The sequence below is a fragment of the Macaca mulatta genome, chromosome 15 (assembly GCF_049350105.2).
Source record: "Macaca mulatta isolate MMU2019108-1 chromosome 15, T2T-MMU8v2.0, whole genome shotgun sequence".
Classification (NCBI taxonomy): Eukaryota; Metazoa; Chordata; class Mammalia; order Primates; family Cercopithecidae; genus Macaca; species Macaca mulatta.
Window position 1 is genome coordinate 97396294 of NC_133420.1, and position 20213 is coordinate 97416506.

The window sequence follows — 20213 nt, forward strand, 5'->3', positions numbered from 1 at the left end:
TTCAGAAACCCTGGAGATCTGATGAGTTGCCCGGTATCCTATCAATATATTCCCTTTGTATTTAAATCAGGCAGAGTTGATTTCGGTCATTTGTAACTAACAACCCCCGATTCCTCAACTAATACTTTCCAGATAACAACTACTGCAAAGTCATGGTTTCACAGAGAATGAAAAACAGAAAAGGTATTATAACCCATGTCATCTCATGAGTGGCTGGTTTGGTCTCTGCAGAACCGGTGTCCTTTTTCCAAAACTAACCCCCCAGGTATCTAACCCAACTATTGGTATCTTTGAGTGTGACAAAGAAAAAAGCTCTGCTCCTCTGAAATCTGGCAAATAGACCAAGATTAAGCTAAAGTTCATTACTAGACTACTATATCCAAGGAACACAAGAATCACACTTGAATATAATCAGTAGCGAATGACTGCTCCTGATTACAGGGTGACCTGTACTTCTAGAAGCAGATCCCTAAGTAAAATGTTTATTTGGAAATGTTTGATTTGTGAGTGGTTCAAGTTATCTATCTCCTGAAAAGTAATAAAATTGAATTTTTAGACAATTCAAGAATTCCAAAATTTTTCCTAAATTCCTTTCAATTGGAATTAAGCAGAAATGATAGGATAACCTACAGTATGCTATAGTTTATCTTCCATATCTTATAGGAAATGACCAAAAAACAAAACAAAACAAAAAACACATAGCCAAAGGTTCTTTCCCCTTACACCCTCAACAAAGCACTGTCAGCATAAGAAACAATATATTAGCAATTATCCACAAAAATACCCTTAAAAAGAGAAAAGGCTTACTCTAGGTTGTCGTTTTTCTCTTTTGTGTGTGCTAAAGCAATGGTTTTGAACATCATTACTTTGCATGCCAACATGACACTTCTTCCTCATTAATGTAAAAGGTCATCTATATACTCAAGAGATAAAGAAGAAAATCTACAATTTGCTATCATTTCCCTTGGAAAAATCATATTCTGTTATCACGAACCATTATAATATAGCTTGTTTTTGTGCTAATGTCATGCCTCTAAGAAAACGGGAAATCACTGTAGATAGAATTAGAACCTTGGCAAAAGCACTGAATGAGAACAGAAGAGCATAATAATAAGAACATTATTTCTTTTTTTTTTTTTTTTTTTTGAGACGGGGTCTCGCTCTGTCACCCAGGCTGGAGTGCAGTGGCCGGATCTCAGCTCACTGCAAGCTCCGCCTCCCGGGTTCACGCCATTCTCCTGCCTCAGCCTTCCGAGTAGCTGGGACTACAGGCGCCCGCCACCTCGCCCGGCTAGTTTTTTGTATTTTTTAGTAGAGACAGGGTTTCACCGGGTTAGCCAGGATGGTCTCGATCTCCTGACCTTGTGATCCACCCGTCTCGGCCTCCCAAAGTGCTGGGATTACAGGCTTGAGCCACCGCGCCCGGCCAGAACATTATTTCAAAACAGAGCAAGATGTCCACGTTGCAAGCCTTAGCAAACAGGACACATGTGTTAAGACTAAAAGAAAAAAAGATGTATGTCACAAGCCCAAGATCAGTAGCTAATTTTCCCAACAGACAGTAAGATGTAAGAACACTATTAAGCTAACATGTTAAATCTCTCCCTGTGTGCTTGTTAATTGTAGACCAATGGGAGGCATACTTAGGTAAGGCCGGGCTTCTGCAAATTAGAGTTGTTTCTAAGTGCTCTAATATACAGTATTCTTTTCCCATAACAGCCCACGGAGTTTCTTACATATCAGACATTTATCCTGATCCTTTCTTTCCTTGTGATTGATTATAGTGGTTAAGTAACATTTATTGTTCAAGAGGTTTCTGCATAGAATAGTGGTTCAATCTTTTTTTCTGCATCTCTGCTGTTTGAGTTCACAATACAACTGTGTGCAGAGCGATACCAGAATGGGAAGTGGCAACCTCCCACCCACTCCGATCTGCCAAGTAGGTTTATCAGAATTTATGAGACAAAATGAAGATCATTTGAAACAAACTCCCTTCCCATCCTGCTCTGGGAGTGTGCCTCCTCACTGTGAATTGCTTAAATTCTTCGGAAAAAAAATCCAATAAATAAATAGTATCCTCATAATTCAGGAGAATACTAGAACTACTAGGAAATGAATTTTAGGACTAGGCTGATGAATATACATATAGAAGCTATATGGCAAGCCTATTAAAAATGTCAAAAATAAGTTAACCAAATACGTGACTTCTTTAGTTTATATATTTTTATGATTTCAAACTAATAATAAACTAGAGAAACTGGGTCCTATGTTATGCTTCTGTATCATTTACTGGGCAAGATAATTAGAGAATCATTTAAGATTCTTACACACCCTATATATTTGTAAATATATGATTATATGTGCACAAAAAATTCTGAAACAGTATGCAATATATTTAATATCAGTTGATTGACAGTCTGACATGCAAGTAGATTATTTTTCACTGTATCCCTTTTGTACCATTCTAATGTTCTACTATGCTAATGTATTACTATTTTTACTTAAAATAAATAGCAGAGTAAGAAAAAATAGTATGTATCTGGCACGGACTCCGTTCAGCAGAACACAGTGGAAAGGATGACAATCCCTTACCTCTCCATCCGGTCCCAGGGCAGACTCCCCACCCTCTGCATTCTCTTCAGCCTTCTGCAAAACAACAAAAATGTTATATGTAACCAAGACGATGAGGTACAGGACTTCCTGGTAACTCTCTGGTATGTAATAGAATTTCATTGTTACCCCATTATTATCTAACAGAGCTTAAGTGTTAATGCCTTTTATGTTCATTTCTCTTTGCTGAGACAAAACATGAATTTTATGAGCAACTTGTAGAGAGTCACTTAAAGCCAGATATGATCTGAGACCAGCACGCTAGAGATTTGTAGATTGTGTCTTCAGGGACCCAAAGAACTTAAGATAGGGCAGCATCAAGACAGTGGTCAGAATCTGAAATGTTCTTCTCATGTTGGGGAGTGTGAAGACAAATCCTGACATAATTAGCTCAACTTTCCTATCCCCTAAGCAAGTTTTCTTCAGCAATGAAGAACAACATTCTAAAACTGTCCATCAAGAATAAGCTCTGATAGCAACAATAGACACTGGGGACTGCTAGAGGGGGGAAGGAGGGAGTGGGGCAAGAGTTGAAAAACTAATTATTGGGTACGATGATCTCTACCTGGGTGACAGGATCAACTGTAACACAAACCTCAGCATCACGCAATATACCCAGGTAATAAACTTGCACATGTATCCCCTGAATCTAAAATAAAAGTTGAAATAATAAAAATAAAATAAAATAGGATTCTCAATAAAAAGAATAAGCTATGAACCACTCCATGGGCATAAAAACATAATATAAAACCTTATGAGTTCCCTGGATGTTTTTAATTCCACCTAAATTTCTTTCATAATATATAGTATTTCTACCATGTGTATATGGGAAAATTTGATGCAGATACTGTTGTCTCATGAAGAATTCTGTTATCTACCATTTCTTACATATCCCAATATCTTAGTCCATTAACTTCTATGTGCCTCAAAAACAACCTAAATGAAAAGTTAAGAATATGTCATATCAGCCAGGTACGGTGGCTCATGCCTGTAATCCCAGCACTTTGGGAGGCCAAGGTGGGCGGATTACAAGGTCAGGAGATTGAGACCATCCTGGTTAACACAGTGAAACCCCATCTCTACTAAAAATACAAAAAATTAGCTGGGCATGGTAGCGGGTGCCTGTAGTCCCAGCTACTCAGGAGGCTGAGGCAGGAGAATGACATGAACCCAGGAGGCGGAGCTTGCAGTGAGCCAAGACCGCACCACTGCACTCCCACTGCACTCCAGTCTGGGTGACATAGTGAGACTCCGTCTCAAAAAAAAAAAAAAAAAAAAAGGAAAAAAAAAAAGATTATGTCATATCTTGTACATATCCAAGCAAGTCTCATCTGTAATATACGTAAAATAATGTAAAATTTCTTCCACTTATGATAACCTCTCTGACAAGTGAAATCTTTAAAATCACCTCTATAGAATCCCTATTTTAAAGTTACTGCTGGAAAGCTGTACTATTTCTGCATAGTATAACGAGAAAAAATAAAACTTTAGTCATTTCCTTTGCCAAGATGCTTGAGAAAATGAGCTTTCCTCCCTTGGGCTCTTCAGTTAATTAAAAATAAAAAATGATGATACACAATCAATATGAACTCAACTTTGTTTACTTAAGATATCGATTATATAATACGTTTTTGCCTTCTAGAAAATAACTCAACTGTCTTTTGACAAAATAGCTTTTAAGAAAACACTTAAAGTTTAAAATCCACTTTTATTCATAGTGAAGAAAGGCAGTTCCATCAGCATTTGAAATTTCTGAAGTTCTTTTACAATGCAATTTTCTTACCAAAAATACATGTATGTATGTATGCCAAAGCACAAGGCATTAAAAAAATGCAGCTTCTACCAAACAGTAGGAAATAAAATACTCCCTTTGGTTATGATTTTCCAAGAAATTAAATTTCTATTTTTGTCACCCCAGAGCGAAAATACTTATAAGCTCAAAAGAAATGATCAGCTTCGAAGAGCATCAGGCTCTACATCTATGCTAGTGACACAGAGAACAATAACAGAACCCCTGTATTCAGAAAAGAAACCATCCCTGCTACCAGTCACTGAAGGTTCCATTTTTGGAATTCTCAGAATCTATACTCAGGGGACTATTTTAATTAATGGGGGAAAGTCAATTAATCCCACCATTCTTTCCATACAAATCAGAAATAAGCTACAAATTTGGCCAACAAAGAAAATCAAATGAGACAATGAATAAGCCAATTTCAAATATCTAGCAAGTGGAATTGGATCACCATTTCAATGAATAGTACATTAAAAAGCTTGAAGCATCATATATTAATATAATCAAAATTATTCTAAAGGATACTTTCCTATGAATATACTATAGACTAGCTAGATTGTTATCTAAAAACTGTCTCATAGTCAGGCCCTTCCATTACTTAAAATCCCCCAAACTATTTTTTAAAATTCTATTAGGTATCGAATCTGAGAGACGGAGTAATATTAGATTTAAGAGAGTTGAGTTCTGGAATTAGACAAACTGTGTTTGAATCTTAGCTCTCCGTAATTAAGTGCAAGAGACCTTAGTTGTATGATCTTCAGCAAATCATTTTCTCTTTGCGTCTTAGTTCCCTCTTGCATAAAACAGGAATGGTAACAAACAGTACCTATATCCTAGGGCTTCTGCAGGACTGGTCACTGTTTCAACATGTACAATCCAGTGTCACAATTAATATATATGCTGCCAGCCTCAATCTCCACATTGTACAAGGGTCAACGATAGTCCAAGGACTATTCTTTTATGTCTATAATTAAGACTGGCTGTAGCATTTCCTGAAAACTGCTTCATAAGCCTACGAGGTCAGGGATTTTTGTCTGTTTCGTTCACTGATGCATTCCCACACCTACAAGGGCATTTAAAAGGCACTAAATAAATATTTGGTGATTGAAGGAATGAATGAAAGCACAAAGAGCAATGCTTTCCACTTAGCATATGCTCATTAAATTATTATTACCATAAATAGGTGCCAATACATTTGTAAGTCATAAAATAGTTAAGAGCACGTACACAATTAGCCATTGAATTGGTGCTCTGTGTGACTTCCCTCGCAAGCATGCCCTGTCCTTGAACCCAATTCTGCCATGTTATTCTAAGAGATAGAGGCCAGGTGGCAGTCTACTCTATGGCAAAAGATGTCAATTTCTCCCATCATACTTTGGATTCCTTCAGTTTGATGACATTCCTGGTTGGTGCGCTTTCATAAGCCCATGTACTCACATCAACCTCATGCTGTGCCTCAAAACTTGAAAAAACAAAGCAAAACAAACACAACTGTCCCTTTTTTTGGTTCAAAATTAACACCCAAAAGCTTGTGATCGGTCTACTGTTTGAGCTGACTTCGGACAGTCTCTAAGCACCTGAGGAAATGTCCTGGTATGGATGCAGCAGCTGCTACAGTGTCTTCTGCCACCTGAGAAATTTTCATATATAGTTATCTGCATCGTGTAATTGCAAATGCATGCTATCAATATTAACGGTTGATGCCGGCACTTATTTCCATTGATTGAAAACAAAACAAAACACTGAACAAGAAACTTTGTACCGGCTTCTTCCTACATGCAAAAAGAGTTTAGAACTAATTATGCTTATGTAGGAAGGGAGGAGTATAATTAACCTAATCATGTAAGGGGACATGATAGGAATTATTCATAACTAAAGATTACTCATAACTAAAAATTACTCAAACTAAAGACAGTGTGTGTTCCCAATTTCCAAGGCCAATGTCAATTCGTATCTTCCATTTAGCAATGTTCACAAACAAAGGTATGTGCACGGCTACCCATCTTCCTTGCAGAAGGTATAAAAAGTAATCAACAACAGGGCTGAGGAAGGAAAGAAATCTCTAAACATGAAAATCCCGTGTAAGCTGAACTCAATAGAAGACTTCAGTAGGCCATTTTATTTAGATTACTATAACATAGGCTATAAACAGCCTCATTACATAAAGAAACAGTTTTAAATCAAATATTTTACAATCTCTATTATAAAATGAATGTACTTTATCCCCCAGTGGGTGTTATTATAATATACTGAAACAACATTCAAATGTGCTGGTATCTGAAGGACTCATTCTGTTTCGCTGGAAACCTAAGCTTTCCAAAACCACTTGAGTTATTTTTACTGTCATTTAAGCGGACCTTAAGATAGGTAATCGGTAATTTTTAAAAATGCCCAGGAATATCAAATTAACAGGCATTTGCAAATTACTTGGGTTGTTTCTTACAGAGAAAATTAATTCGAACATTTTGACTCAAGTAACTGGTCAATCCAGCTAAACAGGACTTTGCTCTAAACTTCTAGTCTCACCCATTTTGACACTGAACTAATCAAATAAATCTAATCACTGTGGCATTGTGTTCACTTATCCTTACAATAGTTCCTACACTTGAATGTCCAGAATTACATTAGAACCTTTCTTTCATCTATGAAAATCTTGTAGAGGAAAGCTGTAATAAAGTATATAATCTTTGGGGAAACTATAAGAGATAAAAAAAAAACTGAGAAGAATCAGGGAGTAGCTTGAATTTAAAATAAATGTCTCAATAATATTACTGCTTTGCTTTTCAAGCTCTTTTTACTAAAAATTGTGCCAACAGCAGGCTATTCTGACATTCTGGTATCTAAACAGGATAAAAACACATTTCCTACCACTATATTGGCCAATACATTATGCCAGGAAGGTTCGACCTGCAAAATATCACAGTCCTGAGATTTACTTATAATAAGTGGTTGGTAAGGAAAAAGAGAGAGAGAGAGAGAGAGAGACAGGATAAAAGAACTTTTAGAAAGAAAATCGAACCCTCCAATGTAGACTATATCTGGCCTAGTGTTGCCTCAGAGATTCTGAGTATGTGCCCATTAGTATCATGTTTCCAAAAAACGTCACAAATAAATAACACAAGAATAGTTCTGCTGGTATACATCCCACTGAAAGATGTGGAAGGGAGAATTAAATATTTAGTTTTGGCTGATGTCAACAGCTCTGGAAACTGAACCCCTGAAATAGCTAGACTTTTTTTTTTTTTTTTTTTTTTTTTGAGACAAGAGTCTTGCTCTGTCGCCCAGGCTAGAGTGCAGTGGTGCCATCTCGGCTCACTGAAAGCTCTGCCTCTCGGGTTCACACCATTCTCCTACCTCAGCCTCCTGAGTAGATGGGACTACATGTGCCCGCCACCATGCCCAGCTAATTTTTTTATATTTTTGAATAGAGACAGGGTTTCACCGTGTTAGCCAGGATGGTCTCGATCTCCTGACCTCATGATCCACCTACCCCAGCCTCCCAAACTGCTGGGATTACAGGCGTGAGCCACCGCACCTGGCCGATGGCTAGACTTTTAAGCAACAGGCAGGGGTGCTCCTGGTATGGGCTCCTAACCACAGCTTAAGGAAAAATGTACCCTAAAGTACTGTGAGAGATGCCTCATAATCACCAGGAACCCTTGTAAATTTAGAGGCCATGTAATTAGAAAATTCTCTTTGTAGGAGTTGGGGGAACAGGGTGGTAGGCAGAAGTTATCACCTGTGATAAATCCTCATTTCTCTTCTGCATGCCTCAATATTTAAAGAATCTGCCATTGTCCCCAAAGATAACCTACACACTAATATTCAACTGATTTCCAACTAGACAAGAAGTGGTGACCAATTATTACTGATTCAACACCACAAAGAATATGCAGTAAAGGTTTAAAAAAAGATTTATTTTCAGAAAAACATAACCACATTATAATTATGATTCCACTTTCGTATCATAGAATTGCTTGATGAAATAATGTTTACTGAGCACTTACTATATGTTAGGGTATATTCTACATGCTTTAGATAAACTTTCCCATGTAATCCTCACTACATATCTATGGGGTAGATAATGTTCCTGTTGCCTTCTTACAGATCATGGGACGGAAGCACTATGGTAATAGAGCTTTTAATGAAACAGCCTACAAGAGAATAACAGCAAATTAGTATATATATTTTCTTATGTAGTTTTGATTTTAAAAGATTACCTGCTAACACGACTCAATTCACTAATTTAGCCATGTTCACGCCTAGTTTTACATGTCCTGGTGCCTTTATCTAGCCCCATTCTCTTTTGTACCCTGTAGGAAACCTCAAGGTCATGCAAAACGCACATTATAGCACATTCATCTTGAACACCAAAGAAATTAGTTTCATATAACTAGGTTTTCAATACTTTAAAAATTATTCCTCCTCTGACACTTAAGGAGATACATGTAGTTCACTTCTTTTTCTTCCATTTCAAGGGCTTTAATGGAAGACCAGGCTGAGAATGAGAAGTTTCAAAATGATGTATAAATGTGTACTTCAAAAAATGTCTGTAATGATGAGAAAATTAAACAAGGTCATAACGGGTTAAAGGAAACCTACCCTATTATTCACGAGCAACAAGTAAACACAATAAACTCCCAAAGAAAGACTGAGGCCTCTGTTCTTCTACGAAATTTAAAAAAAAAAAATTGTACACTAGTTTAATGCTGAAAATAAAAGGTAATCCTTTTCAGATTAAATTAAGTGAAAAAGTCAACCATATTCATGTTTAATAGCACATTTCTTAGAGTTATCTGTAGCTTAGTTGTCCTTCAAACTTAGTGCTATTAGCTATTAGCTCACTGAGTAAAGTACGTTTTCTCAAAACAAAGGTTTATGGAAGTATTTGTTAATTTAAAAAATATTGATAGGTACAGCATAATATTTAATACCATAGAAAAGTGCTAAAAAGGATAGCAGAGATTTTTATGCTCATGGACATAGAAGTTTTCCTCCACCACAGAGAAGCTAGAATAAGCAACTCCCAATCATTCACTCTAATGGAGGGAAGAAGAACTACAGATAATCCAAAACGTCAAATCAGCTTTTCAAAGTATCCCCTTCCTTTGCACTTGAATAAAGGTGCATCTGGAACTGGATAATTCACTCTGAATGAAGTCTTAAAGCCCCGCAAAAGAGACAGGTACCAGGAAGGGCTAAGGGCCTCAGTTTCTTTTCTTTTCTTTCCCCCCTTTCTTTGTCCCACTTCTCCCAGTAAGATACCCTGGAAGGAAACAGAGCCCCTCCAACTTAGCCCTGCTGAGGGCAGGGAGTGCTCAAATGCTAGGCACCCAAGAGCATGCAAGGAAAGGCAGATGGCTGACCATAAAGTAAAAATTCTGCACATTGATCATGTGAGATAATCAATGGGAGATACTCAAAGATATCTGTAAGGTAGACAATAGTTGCTTTGACATCTATTACTCATTTGCCAAGAAATCAGGCCCCACTTCCAACTGGAAACAGTTTCCCTCCACAACATTCATCCCAGCTTATAATTGTATATTTGGGTGCATGTTGGATTAATATCTGTCTAGCCTCTCTTTCTCTCTCTGATTAGTATCTGTCTAGCCTCTCTTTTTCTTTCTCTGATTAAATTGTGAGAGAAGGCAGGATGTTTTCCTCATCATTGTACCCCCCTTCTCCCAGCATTCTAGCACATGACCTAGCTCATAGTAAGTGTTCAGTTAGCATATGTTGAGTGAAAGCGTAAGACACAAAGAATAAGTGCTATTACCAAATTGAAGGCAAGGGTTTGAAAGGGGCGTGCCAACTTACAGATCATGCAGAGTAACACCTGAAAAATAATTGTGACAGGTCCCTGTTCTGTACAGATGGACACACAAATATAGGCATAATCATCAACACTCAATTGTGTATCTTTCTCTGCCTATGATGATGCAGCTATCTAACACCATGGCAGAAATATATTAATTGTAAGCCATAATCTCAAATCTGGGTCATTAGCTTTTAATCATAAAGAAATGTAAAACACAAATTTTAATACTAGAAACACTAACAGTGATACCTCTGCAGAACACACGGCTGAATCAGGAAAAACTAAAAACTGCCATTTAATGGGATCCACTTCCAGAATATTCCAGAATTCCATCTTTCTCTGCTATCAATATGTCAGTAATTTCTTTTTAATTTTTAAACATTTTTTATGGAAGTCAAATAGACATAAAAAATTTACCATCTTTATCATTCTTCAATCTACAGTTCAGTGGTAATAACTACATTTATATGATTTCTTTCCCCATCATCCTTCCCTCCCCCTTACCTATATGTTCCTCACTAATTCTGAAAACATCTTTTTAAGGTAGGAATTGGAGCTGGAGTTTTGCACAGTCTATAATGCTACATTGACAAGAAAATGAGGTATTCCTCACCAACAAAATGTCTAAACACAAGCCCTGAGTCATCTCTCGTTCATCTTCACAATGAGGTAAGCTATCTTATACTAAAGAAATCAGTGCAAGAAGGCACCTTCTTGATCACTTATTCCTCCTCCTTAATTATGAAACATAATTTTTCCTCAGGTATGAGGATTCAGGGGCCATGAAATTAATTATTTTTTGAAAAGCAATTTGTTCAGTTATTCAGTGTACAGAATGAATGATGAAATGCTACCAATCCTCAACCTTTACAATTGTGACTTCCTGTTGATGTTTGTACCTGGCCTAAACAGAATTTATCATGAAAACACAGTATCAACCAAGAACTAGATGACTGGACGATTTAGGCTTCAAAGAGGATCATATTCACAGTCCTGTCCTCAGCAGGTTACTCTTGAATTGAGATACAATATCTGTAGATATTCTAAATCTTACCCTTCATTTCTCATGATAATTAGGAAATATTTCACATAGGGACTCTTTTTTTATGTGATTACCTAAAACCCCAATGTGCACACTCACCTCACTGCGACACAGGGACAGAACTGAATGAAGAACTTTGGCACTGCCATCTGTCCAAGTAACTATCGCCTATGTCTTCCTCTGGCTTCTTCCAACCTGTACACTGCATTTTCTTCTTAAATTTCTTTCGTAATTGAGTAATCCCCTGTCATACTAGCATTAAACTTAAGCAAACACTTATTTGTATCTGTTTTTCCTTTCCCAATTAACTCTATGTACTTAATTTAAAATCTATTAAACAATGATTTATGAACACTGTTTTAGTTTAGTACATCCTATTATTACGCCCTTACCTCCAATAGTTGTCTAGTATACCTAATCAACACTTTCATGCCATACCCATTTACGCAATTTTCACAATTCAATCATCTAAACTTTCACCAGTTTAAGAAGTAGTACTTAAAGAGCAATACTCGCCTTAAACTTATCCCTGCCCATACACCCTGGACTCAGTTGCCACCACTAGGATACGCACCTTCTTCCTCCTCCTTCTCTTCTTCTTCTCTTTGGCTGCTTGGGCTTGCTTGTGCTCCCAAACCAGGTTGGTCAGATTGGCTACATACTCATCAGTCTGCTGCAAAAGGTAAGCTAAACGCCTGTCTTTCTTTTGATCAATCAGTTTTCTATAGCCTTCCTCATCTTCAGCCTATTAAGGAAAGAAGAGTACGATGAGAGCATAAAATAAGCATGCAGACAACTCCACTCTCCACTCTGTCCTCCCCTTGACTGTCTGCACTTTGACTGGTAGGAGTGTAGCAAACTGGATGAGTTGGGCTGTTCAAGCCATTGCACAGAGTTTGAAGCAGGGCAAACACACAGAAGTGTGACGCCTACATCCCAGGACACTGGAGTTTACAGCAAAGTCCGGCACAAAGCCACGCTGTTCGTGTGGTGTGATTAAGCACTCTGAGCCAGCTCTTTGTTTTCTGTGTTGCTTTAACTGTACAAAACGATTTTAGAATTTGATGACTCATGATCTAAAGTTTATCTTTAACTCTACATTTCAGAAATTTTCAAATATAATCAAAAGCAGAGAGAATAGTATAATTTCTCCTATAACCAACTCCAAACAACAAAAAGTAACTTGTGGTGATTCCTGTTTCATTGCTACTCTTCCCCTAAACCCAAACTGAATTGTCTTGAAGCAAATTCCAGACATAATATCCTTTCATTCATAAATATTTCAATAAGTACTACTAAAGGCAATGAATCAAATGGGCTTTTAACAAATAATGTCTTGTATTTAAAAAAGTCTTTCTTTTTGGCCTTACAAACTTTGTGGTTGATAGGAAAGATCAAATTTGGGGGATTTTTTTTTTCCCCAACAGATCTGCACTGAGTAATGGGCCCAGGTGACTGGAGACAAGTCACTTAGCACCTGAAGTCTGGTACTGCTGAGCAATAAAACAGATACAGTAATTTCCACTTCCACCTCCCATTAAGCAACATGATGAGGTTAAACGGAATAAAATTCTGATGTACTCTGAGCCATTCTGAGAGAAATGTCTTTGTGTATCCCAATAAAAGGACACTCCAAATTATTTTTATCATGTAATGCCACGATAAAAGGAACAAGCTGCAAAATCTTTACGCGGCAACCCCATTGCAAAAACAAAAACAAAAACTTGGGATCTTCTGTCCAGGGGTGTCACTCTAGCATCTGCCTGAGTGACAGCAGCTTCATCGCTCAGTCTAGCTGCCGTCTGCCCTGTGGATGAGCAAGAGCCTCAAATGCTATTATAACTCTAATTGCTTTTGGTTATGGTTGAACTCACTTGAAGAAAGAGTGATAAAAAACTTCAGTTTCTCTATTATCTGTATATTCCATCATTTAATTGCAAAAATTAATGATTTGCAAATGCCTAATCATTAGTGTCAAACCAATCTGTTACTGAAGTTCTAATATAGTTTCACTTCAGTTGAGTCAGACAAATTTGACTGCTTAGTGATCAAATTACTATAAAAATGGTCTAGTCAGAAACCTCTTGGACAGTCCCCTCTCTCCCCAGCATGGAGAGGGAGGCAGGATAGGGTAGTAAGATGTGGTAGTACCTGGACACAGAGGCTTTTAAAACATGGTGTTTACTCTCTGGAATTCAAAAAATGAAAAAAACGCAAACTGCAATACCAGCAAGGAAGACAGTGTCACTTAGAATTTTTCAGGAACATAATTATGGGCTAAGACTAATGACCTTATCTTCATCTACGCAGGCATTATGTCCTAGATAGAACCTGCAGGTCTCCTATAATTATAACATCAACACACGTTTTTCTAAAATCCACAGTGTGCTCTGAAGTCCAATTCCAAAAATAAATGGTCAATAAAAACAAATACTCAGGCCAATGATATAAACCTATCTCTTCCGTGCTTATATTTATATACCCATTAAAAAATAATAGTGCAAATGTAATGATCCATGAATAGCCTTTGACCATAACATGGCTATCACAAAAAAGGCAACATTTCAAAATCAACTTAAAAATCACTTATTACACTGTTACAGAATAATTTCTCCCATTAAAAAAGAAAGATAAGCACCAGAGGCTTCAAAATACAGACCTTCTTAGATTTGAAGACACGACTTAATGTGTTATTCATTCCAAAAAACATGGTCATTCATCTCAAAGAGGCCATATTTTTTAAAGAACTGCATTTGCCATCCATCCAGATTTGGTTATCAAACTCAGGCAAAATATAGTACCTGCTTTTATGAGAGAAGCTGTAATCTGTACTGCAATGCCACCCCAGGACACAGAAATACTATACTCATCAGTCATCCCCCTAGATTTTTGGCATATGCTGTCCAGGAAAGAGAAAAAGTTTTTACTTCATCTCCCTAAGGTTCAAATAAATTTATTAAAATTTTTGATAAGCAGTTTTCACTTTTTCCTTCTACTACCACCATATTTAATGGTCTCATTGCAGACGGATGTGGGTTGAGTGGTTTCCCGGGCTCCTGCAGGGAGTTCCTTACCATCAGTCGCCGCATTCTCTCCTTTTCAATCCGCTCTGTCTCCTTCTTCTGCTCTCTTTCAGTGTTGGCATGCCAAGTTGCCACTGCTTTGGAGAGCTTCTGGATCTTTCCGGCCACAGACCGATGATATTCCTTAAAATCTTTTGCATGTTGCAAAATACTGTTCAAGTATTCCTAGAGGATCCAAAACGGGAAGAAAAGGATACTTAAAATCCATTGCCCAATGTCCTCTGAGCTATCAATGTGTCCAAGAAAACTCTTAGTGTGTGTTTAACAGCTTGGGAAGACTAGAATCTGTTTGGGGATAGGTGCCCTAGTATGTCTCTGCAGTTGACGTGTGGGCCATGGGCCTGGTGGGAAAGATGGCCTCTTTAGGTTCCTTTTGTTGCAAGCTTTTGCAAGAGAAGCCTCCTCAGCCTTGAGGGTGTGGCCACATGAGAAGGGAAAGATCAAAGACTGAAAGAGACCTACAAAATGGCAATGATAAAATGTGCAGCAAACCACTCATTCACTCCAAAATAAACCTGAGGAACATGGGCAGTTCTAGCAAAAAGTATGTCATAAAAGTAATGTTTTTCTGCTCTAATTTAACTACCCTAGATTATGACCCAAAGTAAGCTGATACAAAGTTAAAATTGCCATGCAGAATTTGTATCCACTTTTTAAATATATCTCTATTTACACTAAAATCCCACATTTTTTTCAAAAGGAAACTAAGCTAAGCACTAAATTAAGCACAGGAAAACAAATACAATTTATAGGACTATGACAGGAAATCAAATCCTACATCAAAATATTTCCAAACCCCCAGAAAGGAATGTTTTTAAATATTTGCCTCTGTGAAATATTCAACTAGTCCCTTCAAAGAGGCCAGCATACTATTATATCTGTTATGAAAATAACTTTTTGCTCTCTACTTTCCTTTTCCAAGTTCCTGCTCCCAGAATTTTACACTAGGAAACCCACCTATGCCCACCCATTCAAAAACCTTCCATGGGATTATGAACATGACACCTGTTATGGACTGAATGTTTGTGTCCTCCCAAAATGTATATATTGAAATACTAACTCCCAATGTAATGGTATTAGGAGGTGGGGCCTTTGGGAGGTGATAAGGTCATGAGGGTGGAGCCCTTATGAATGGGATTAGTCCCCTTATAAAGGAACCCCAGAGAACTTTCTTGGTCTGCTTCCACTACATAAGAAAACAAGAAGTTAGCAGTCTGCAACCCAGCAGAAGACCCTCACCAGACCCCGGCCATGCTAGTACCCTGATCTTGGGCTTCCAGTCTCCAGAACGGTGAAAAATAAATTTCTGTTGCTCATCAACCATCCAGTTTATGCTATTTTTTTTTATAGCAGCCCAAACAGACTAAGACAGTAATAAACCTCATTCTGCTGCTGAGCGACCTTGAGCAGGTCATTTATATGTCCTGGCCTAAGCGTCCTTGCCTATAAAATGATGTGGCTGGATTATGTAAATGTCAAGGAACCGTTCTGTTCTGAGATGTCCCTACCACCTACAAGGGTCCATTTTTCAGTCATTCTGACCCCATTCAATGACTTCATTGGACAGCTCTGTCTAAGTGAGGGTGAGCAAAGCCCAGGGTCTAAGAACCTGGTGTTTCTGACGGCGTTTCCTCTCCTGCTCAATCTTCTGCTGCTTCTCCAGCTTCTCAGTCATGCGAGCTTCTCTCAGAGTCTGGCGCTTGCTCCGTTTGTATGCTTTGGAGTTGAGAGCCGTCTCCAGGGTTGTGTCCCTGCGCATGCAGGCCACCACCTCCTGTCTCAGCTGTCAAGAGGAGAGCAGTTAGAGAGCCTTCCCAAACAGAAGCTAGGTTCCCGAACCCTGGCCTTCTCTAGGTTGCACTTAATGGAACAGAGTGGGGCAGGGAATCTCTACAAGCTTCTCAATCATCTTTGGTTTGTATTAAATGAAGGAACTGAAATCACGCCAAATGTATGCAATATTTTCAAGGATGGTACAAGATTTTTTCCCCCAAATAATTCAAATCAAAAGCAATTATAGTACTGTAACAGTAAAAGAAAGAAAAGATGTTGTCTTGCCTTTTAAATAACTTCATTTTATCTAATTATTCTAATGATACTAATTAGCTAATAAGCTTTTTAAATTTTTCACTTTGTTTTAAATGTCATGTTAACATTCTCTTTGTGTTTAAAGATTAATTTTAATGATGCTCCAAAAAAAGAATAAAAGAATTACTTTCACGTATGGTAGCAGCAGGTACTCCACCAACGTTAATTCATAGTCTCATACAAAGGATGGGAAATAAGAGTTTTGGCTTCTTCCCACTCCAATAATAATATTCTTTCCAAGAGAGCTACATTTTGTATTATATCATGAACTTATTTTAGATCATCACAAATGTAATACTTTTATCTGTATTGCATGCTATGTGGTGGTAGGGGGTAGGGACTGGAGAATACACATTAAATAATCATTCCACTGAATCTGAAATCATCATTAGTTACAGTTAATTTAATTGGGAAGCTTCATAAATAACAGATTTTTAAAATAATATCAAACAAAAATCAGAAACCAATAAGAATCCAGCACAGCAATGCTAATTTGAACATAAACTTATTCCTGAAAATATACTTGGTTAATATTCATTTAGTGAGATTTTATCCAGCACTTTATTAATTCATCTTGTGAGGTCACCAATAAGAAAGAAGTAAACAGAACTCAGAGAATTTTCCCTCTTCTTTTTAAAATTTAAGCTGAAATCTACTCTCACAAACCAAGGGCCAAGTAGCACCTACTCACCACTAATGTCCATCTGTGATATTATAGCCAGTAAGGCAAATATACACCCAAATTCCTACAATAGCAAGGGGAGTGGCCTGTGATTTTACTCGCATCCTCCAACAGACCAAGTCAATACTTCCAAACTACTTTTACTCATTAATCATTCATTTTGCATGTTCCAGGCTTTAACAAAACAAACCCATCTGACTAACAATGAAAGGCTCCTTCTCCCCTTTGGCTTAGTGAGGCAATCTGTGGACTAGCAAACTTGAACATTCTGAGTCCACAAGGCAAAACTCACCAAAGTGAAAAGTAGCTCTAATTCATTCCACTAGTCTCTTACTAATTTAGAAATCAGAAAATAGGTCATTATACTGGCTTTTAATAACTACTGTAATGACAAGATAATTTACAGATTAGTCACTGTATGAGCCTGATGTGATTAAACACTCCAAACTCAGATATTGGTGAATAAATAAGCTGTAAGACACTGTTTTATGTATTTCTATAAATGATGAACTAATTCTGTAGAGTGGCTATCATATTTGTTAAAATTCTTTTCACAGTCGTGGCTAGCACTTAACATCTGTGCTTACGAAGAAGCTCCACTCTACTACCTTCTGGTTTTTCCTTGGAGTCATAAAGGCAAACATGAGCTACCCCACTTGTTCCCAAGGTTTTTCATCCATGGTAACAAAATGCCATAACTCTTGACTTTGTAAACCATAGTACAGGAGGAAAAACTCTTTCCCATATACAGAAGAGAAAACCAGAATAATAAGCAGTTCATCTTCATTATTTTTAGTTGTAAGCTGTTGGTCTAAAAGATTCACTATTTTACTATGTTTCTCTCTTTATATCTTTATAACAATATCGAATAGACTAAAGGCAACACAGATAACACTTTAGGAACAATTACATTTATTTCCTACATCTCAGATTCACTGGGGAAAAGGTATTACCTGACGCTGGAAATTGAGTAACCGAAGTGCTTTTAGTTCCACGGTTGCTTTGGTTCGTAAATCTGGTGGCAAAGAGCCAGGCAGATTTTCCAGTTCTTGTATCCTATGAGCTATGCGGGCCTGAAGTCTGAAGGAAACAATAAAACGGGGAAAAGGGGGCAGTGGAAAAACACATTACAATTTAATGTTACATGATAAACAATGACATCAGGTTTAAGTTCAGGGCAAAACATATTCCAGATACTGATAGTTGATTTCTGACACCCAACTAGAATTTTTGATGTTAAGCAGAGAAAAGCTACCTTTGTATTAATGCAGACAGGTATATGTTAACTTAACAATGTGGCTTCCTCCATAACCCCTATCTAACACCAGGGAAAGAGGGTTCACCCTGTATCTAGTGGGGAAGTCAAATGTCCTTGCTCGCTCTTAGCAGAGAGAGAAATGAGAGACAGAAACAATTGACTCGCTTCCTAACTCCCAGCCGGACAGAATGCAGAGCTGAGAGGACACACTTTTTTCTAACTTCTAGTTCTGTCCTAAGGCAACCGGACCATTTGTCTTCTTTGCCAAGATGCCGATGACGAACAGCCATTAAAGCGGAGAGAGCAAGAACGGTTTTAGGTGCTGATGCCACAGAAATCAGCCAACCCTAAACATTCAGAAAGCGCTCTGCCAGCCACAGCCACTTCCTCCGTGAGCAGAGCTTGCTTGAGAAAAGAAAATACAAATGAGGCTGTTTTTAAAAAATCAGGGCCAGCAGTAAATAGTACTCAAAAACCAAGAGTTTCTAGAAAAGGATGTTGAGGATTCTCGTTTTACACACCATCAAAAATATAACTGCATGTACTTCCGCATAATAAAGGCAGAGTAGAAAATAAAAGACCTCTCACTTTAGCCATTCACTTGGGATACTATTACTGTTAGATATATAAACTGCTGGTTTTAGAGTTCACCTGAATCCTATTCTGACAAATAATTATATGCCATTTAAGCCTGTTTTTAGAACTACATCCCCTAAATTTGAGGCAAACTGTACTGAACTAGATTTCAACAAAGAAAGAATAATGATAAAATGAGTAATAAGTTAAACTAGGTTAATATTAACAGAACTAAGTGCCTTTAATGCATAATTTTATTTAATTGTCTCTCTCTTACACACACAGACACGCCTCTCTCTATAAGGTAAATGTTATAATGGTCCCATGTTACTGATGAGGAAAACTGAAGACACCTGGAGATACCACAGAGCTAGTAAAGAAGGGGGCCAAGACTGGAACCTCAATTTGCCTGATACCAAAACCACTGCAATGAAACGGTAGATAATTAAAATATACTTTCTGAGAACCTTCCTGGACCTCAACTATAAAAGTTGAAAATTAAGAATTCTGTTTAAAATTATGCACAGCCATTAAAAAAAAAAAACAACCAAATCATGTCCTTTGCAGCAACATGGATGCAGCTGGAGGCCATTATCCTAAGCAAATTAATGCAGGAACAGAAAACCAAATACCGCATGTTCTCACTTTTAAGTGGCAGCTAAACATTGGGTATTCATGGACATAAAGATGGCAACAATACACACTGGCGACTACTAAACGGGGGAGGGAGGGAGGGCAGCAAGGGTTGAAAAACTTTTAGGTACTATGCTCATTAGCTGAATGATGGGATCCATTGCACCCCAAACCTCAGCATTATGCAATACACCCATGTTAAGAAACCTATTCATGCATCCCCTGAATCTCAAATAAAAGTCGAAATTATCTTAAAAAATGAATATTACAGTGTTTTCCAAACATGATGGTGTTGCCAGACTACAGAGCTGAGAGGACAGACTTTTTTTCTTTCTAACTTCTAGTTCTGTCCTAAGGCAACCAGGCCATTTGTCTTCCTTGCCAAGATGCTGATGATGACAGGCATCATTTTCATTAACATGAAAAAGTAAAACCTCCTGGTCCTAAATGCTGTAGGAGATCTAATACTTCATATAGCCAAATATCAAAATGAGTGATTTTTTGTAAAAACCTACAGTTGCTTAGTTTGGAAGGGAAATAAAATGTCATCATTTTTAAAAATTTTAAAATGGTGGTAAGGAAAACTATTTTTCAGGGACTTCACTAAAAATAATATCTACGACTGATT

General features: G+C 37.5%; 1 protein-coding gene across 28 annotated transcripts in view; it reads right to left on the bottom strand.

Annotated features, from left to right (window-relative positions):
• The window catches only part of SMARCA2 (SWI/SNF related, matrix associated, actin dependent regulator of chromatin, subfamily a, member 2), a 222486-nt gene that overhangs the window by 122307 nt on the left and 79966 nt on the right, over positions 1 to 20213 (bottom strand). For all 28 annotated transcript variants that reach the window (XM_077966143.1, XM_077966133.1, XM_028835203.2 and 25 more), the window contains 5 exons: positions 18072 to 18198; positions 15958 to 16131; positions 14340 to 14513; positions 11840 to 12010; positions 2593 to 2646 (listed from right to left, as the gene is read on the bottom strand). In XM_077966143.1, the coding sequence (XP_077822269.1) occupies positions 2593 to 2646; positions 11840 to 12010; positions 14340 to 14513; positions 15958 to 16131; positions 18072 to 18198 (700 nt within the window). The remainder of the gene's footprint in view (positions 1 to 2592; positions 2647 to 11839; positions 12011 to 14339; positions 14514 to 15957; positions 16132 to 18071; positions 18199 to 20213) is intronic.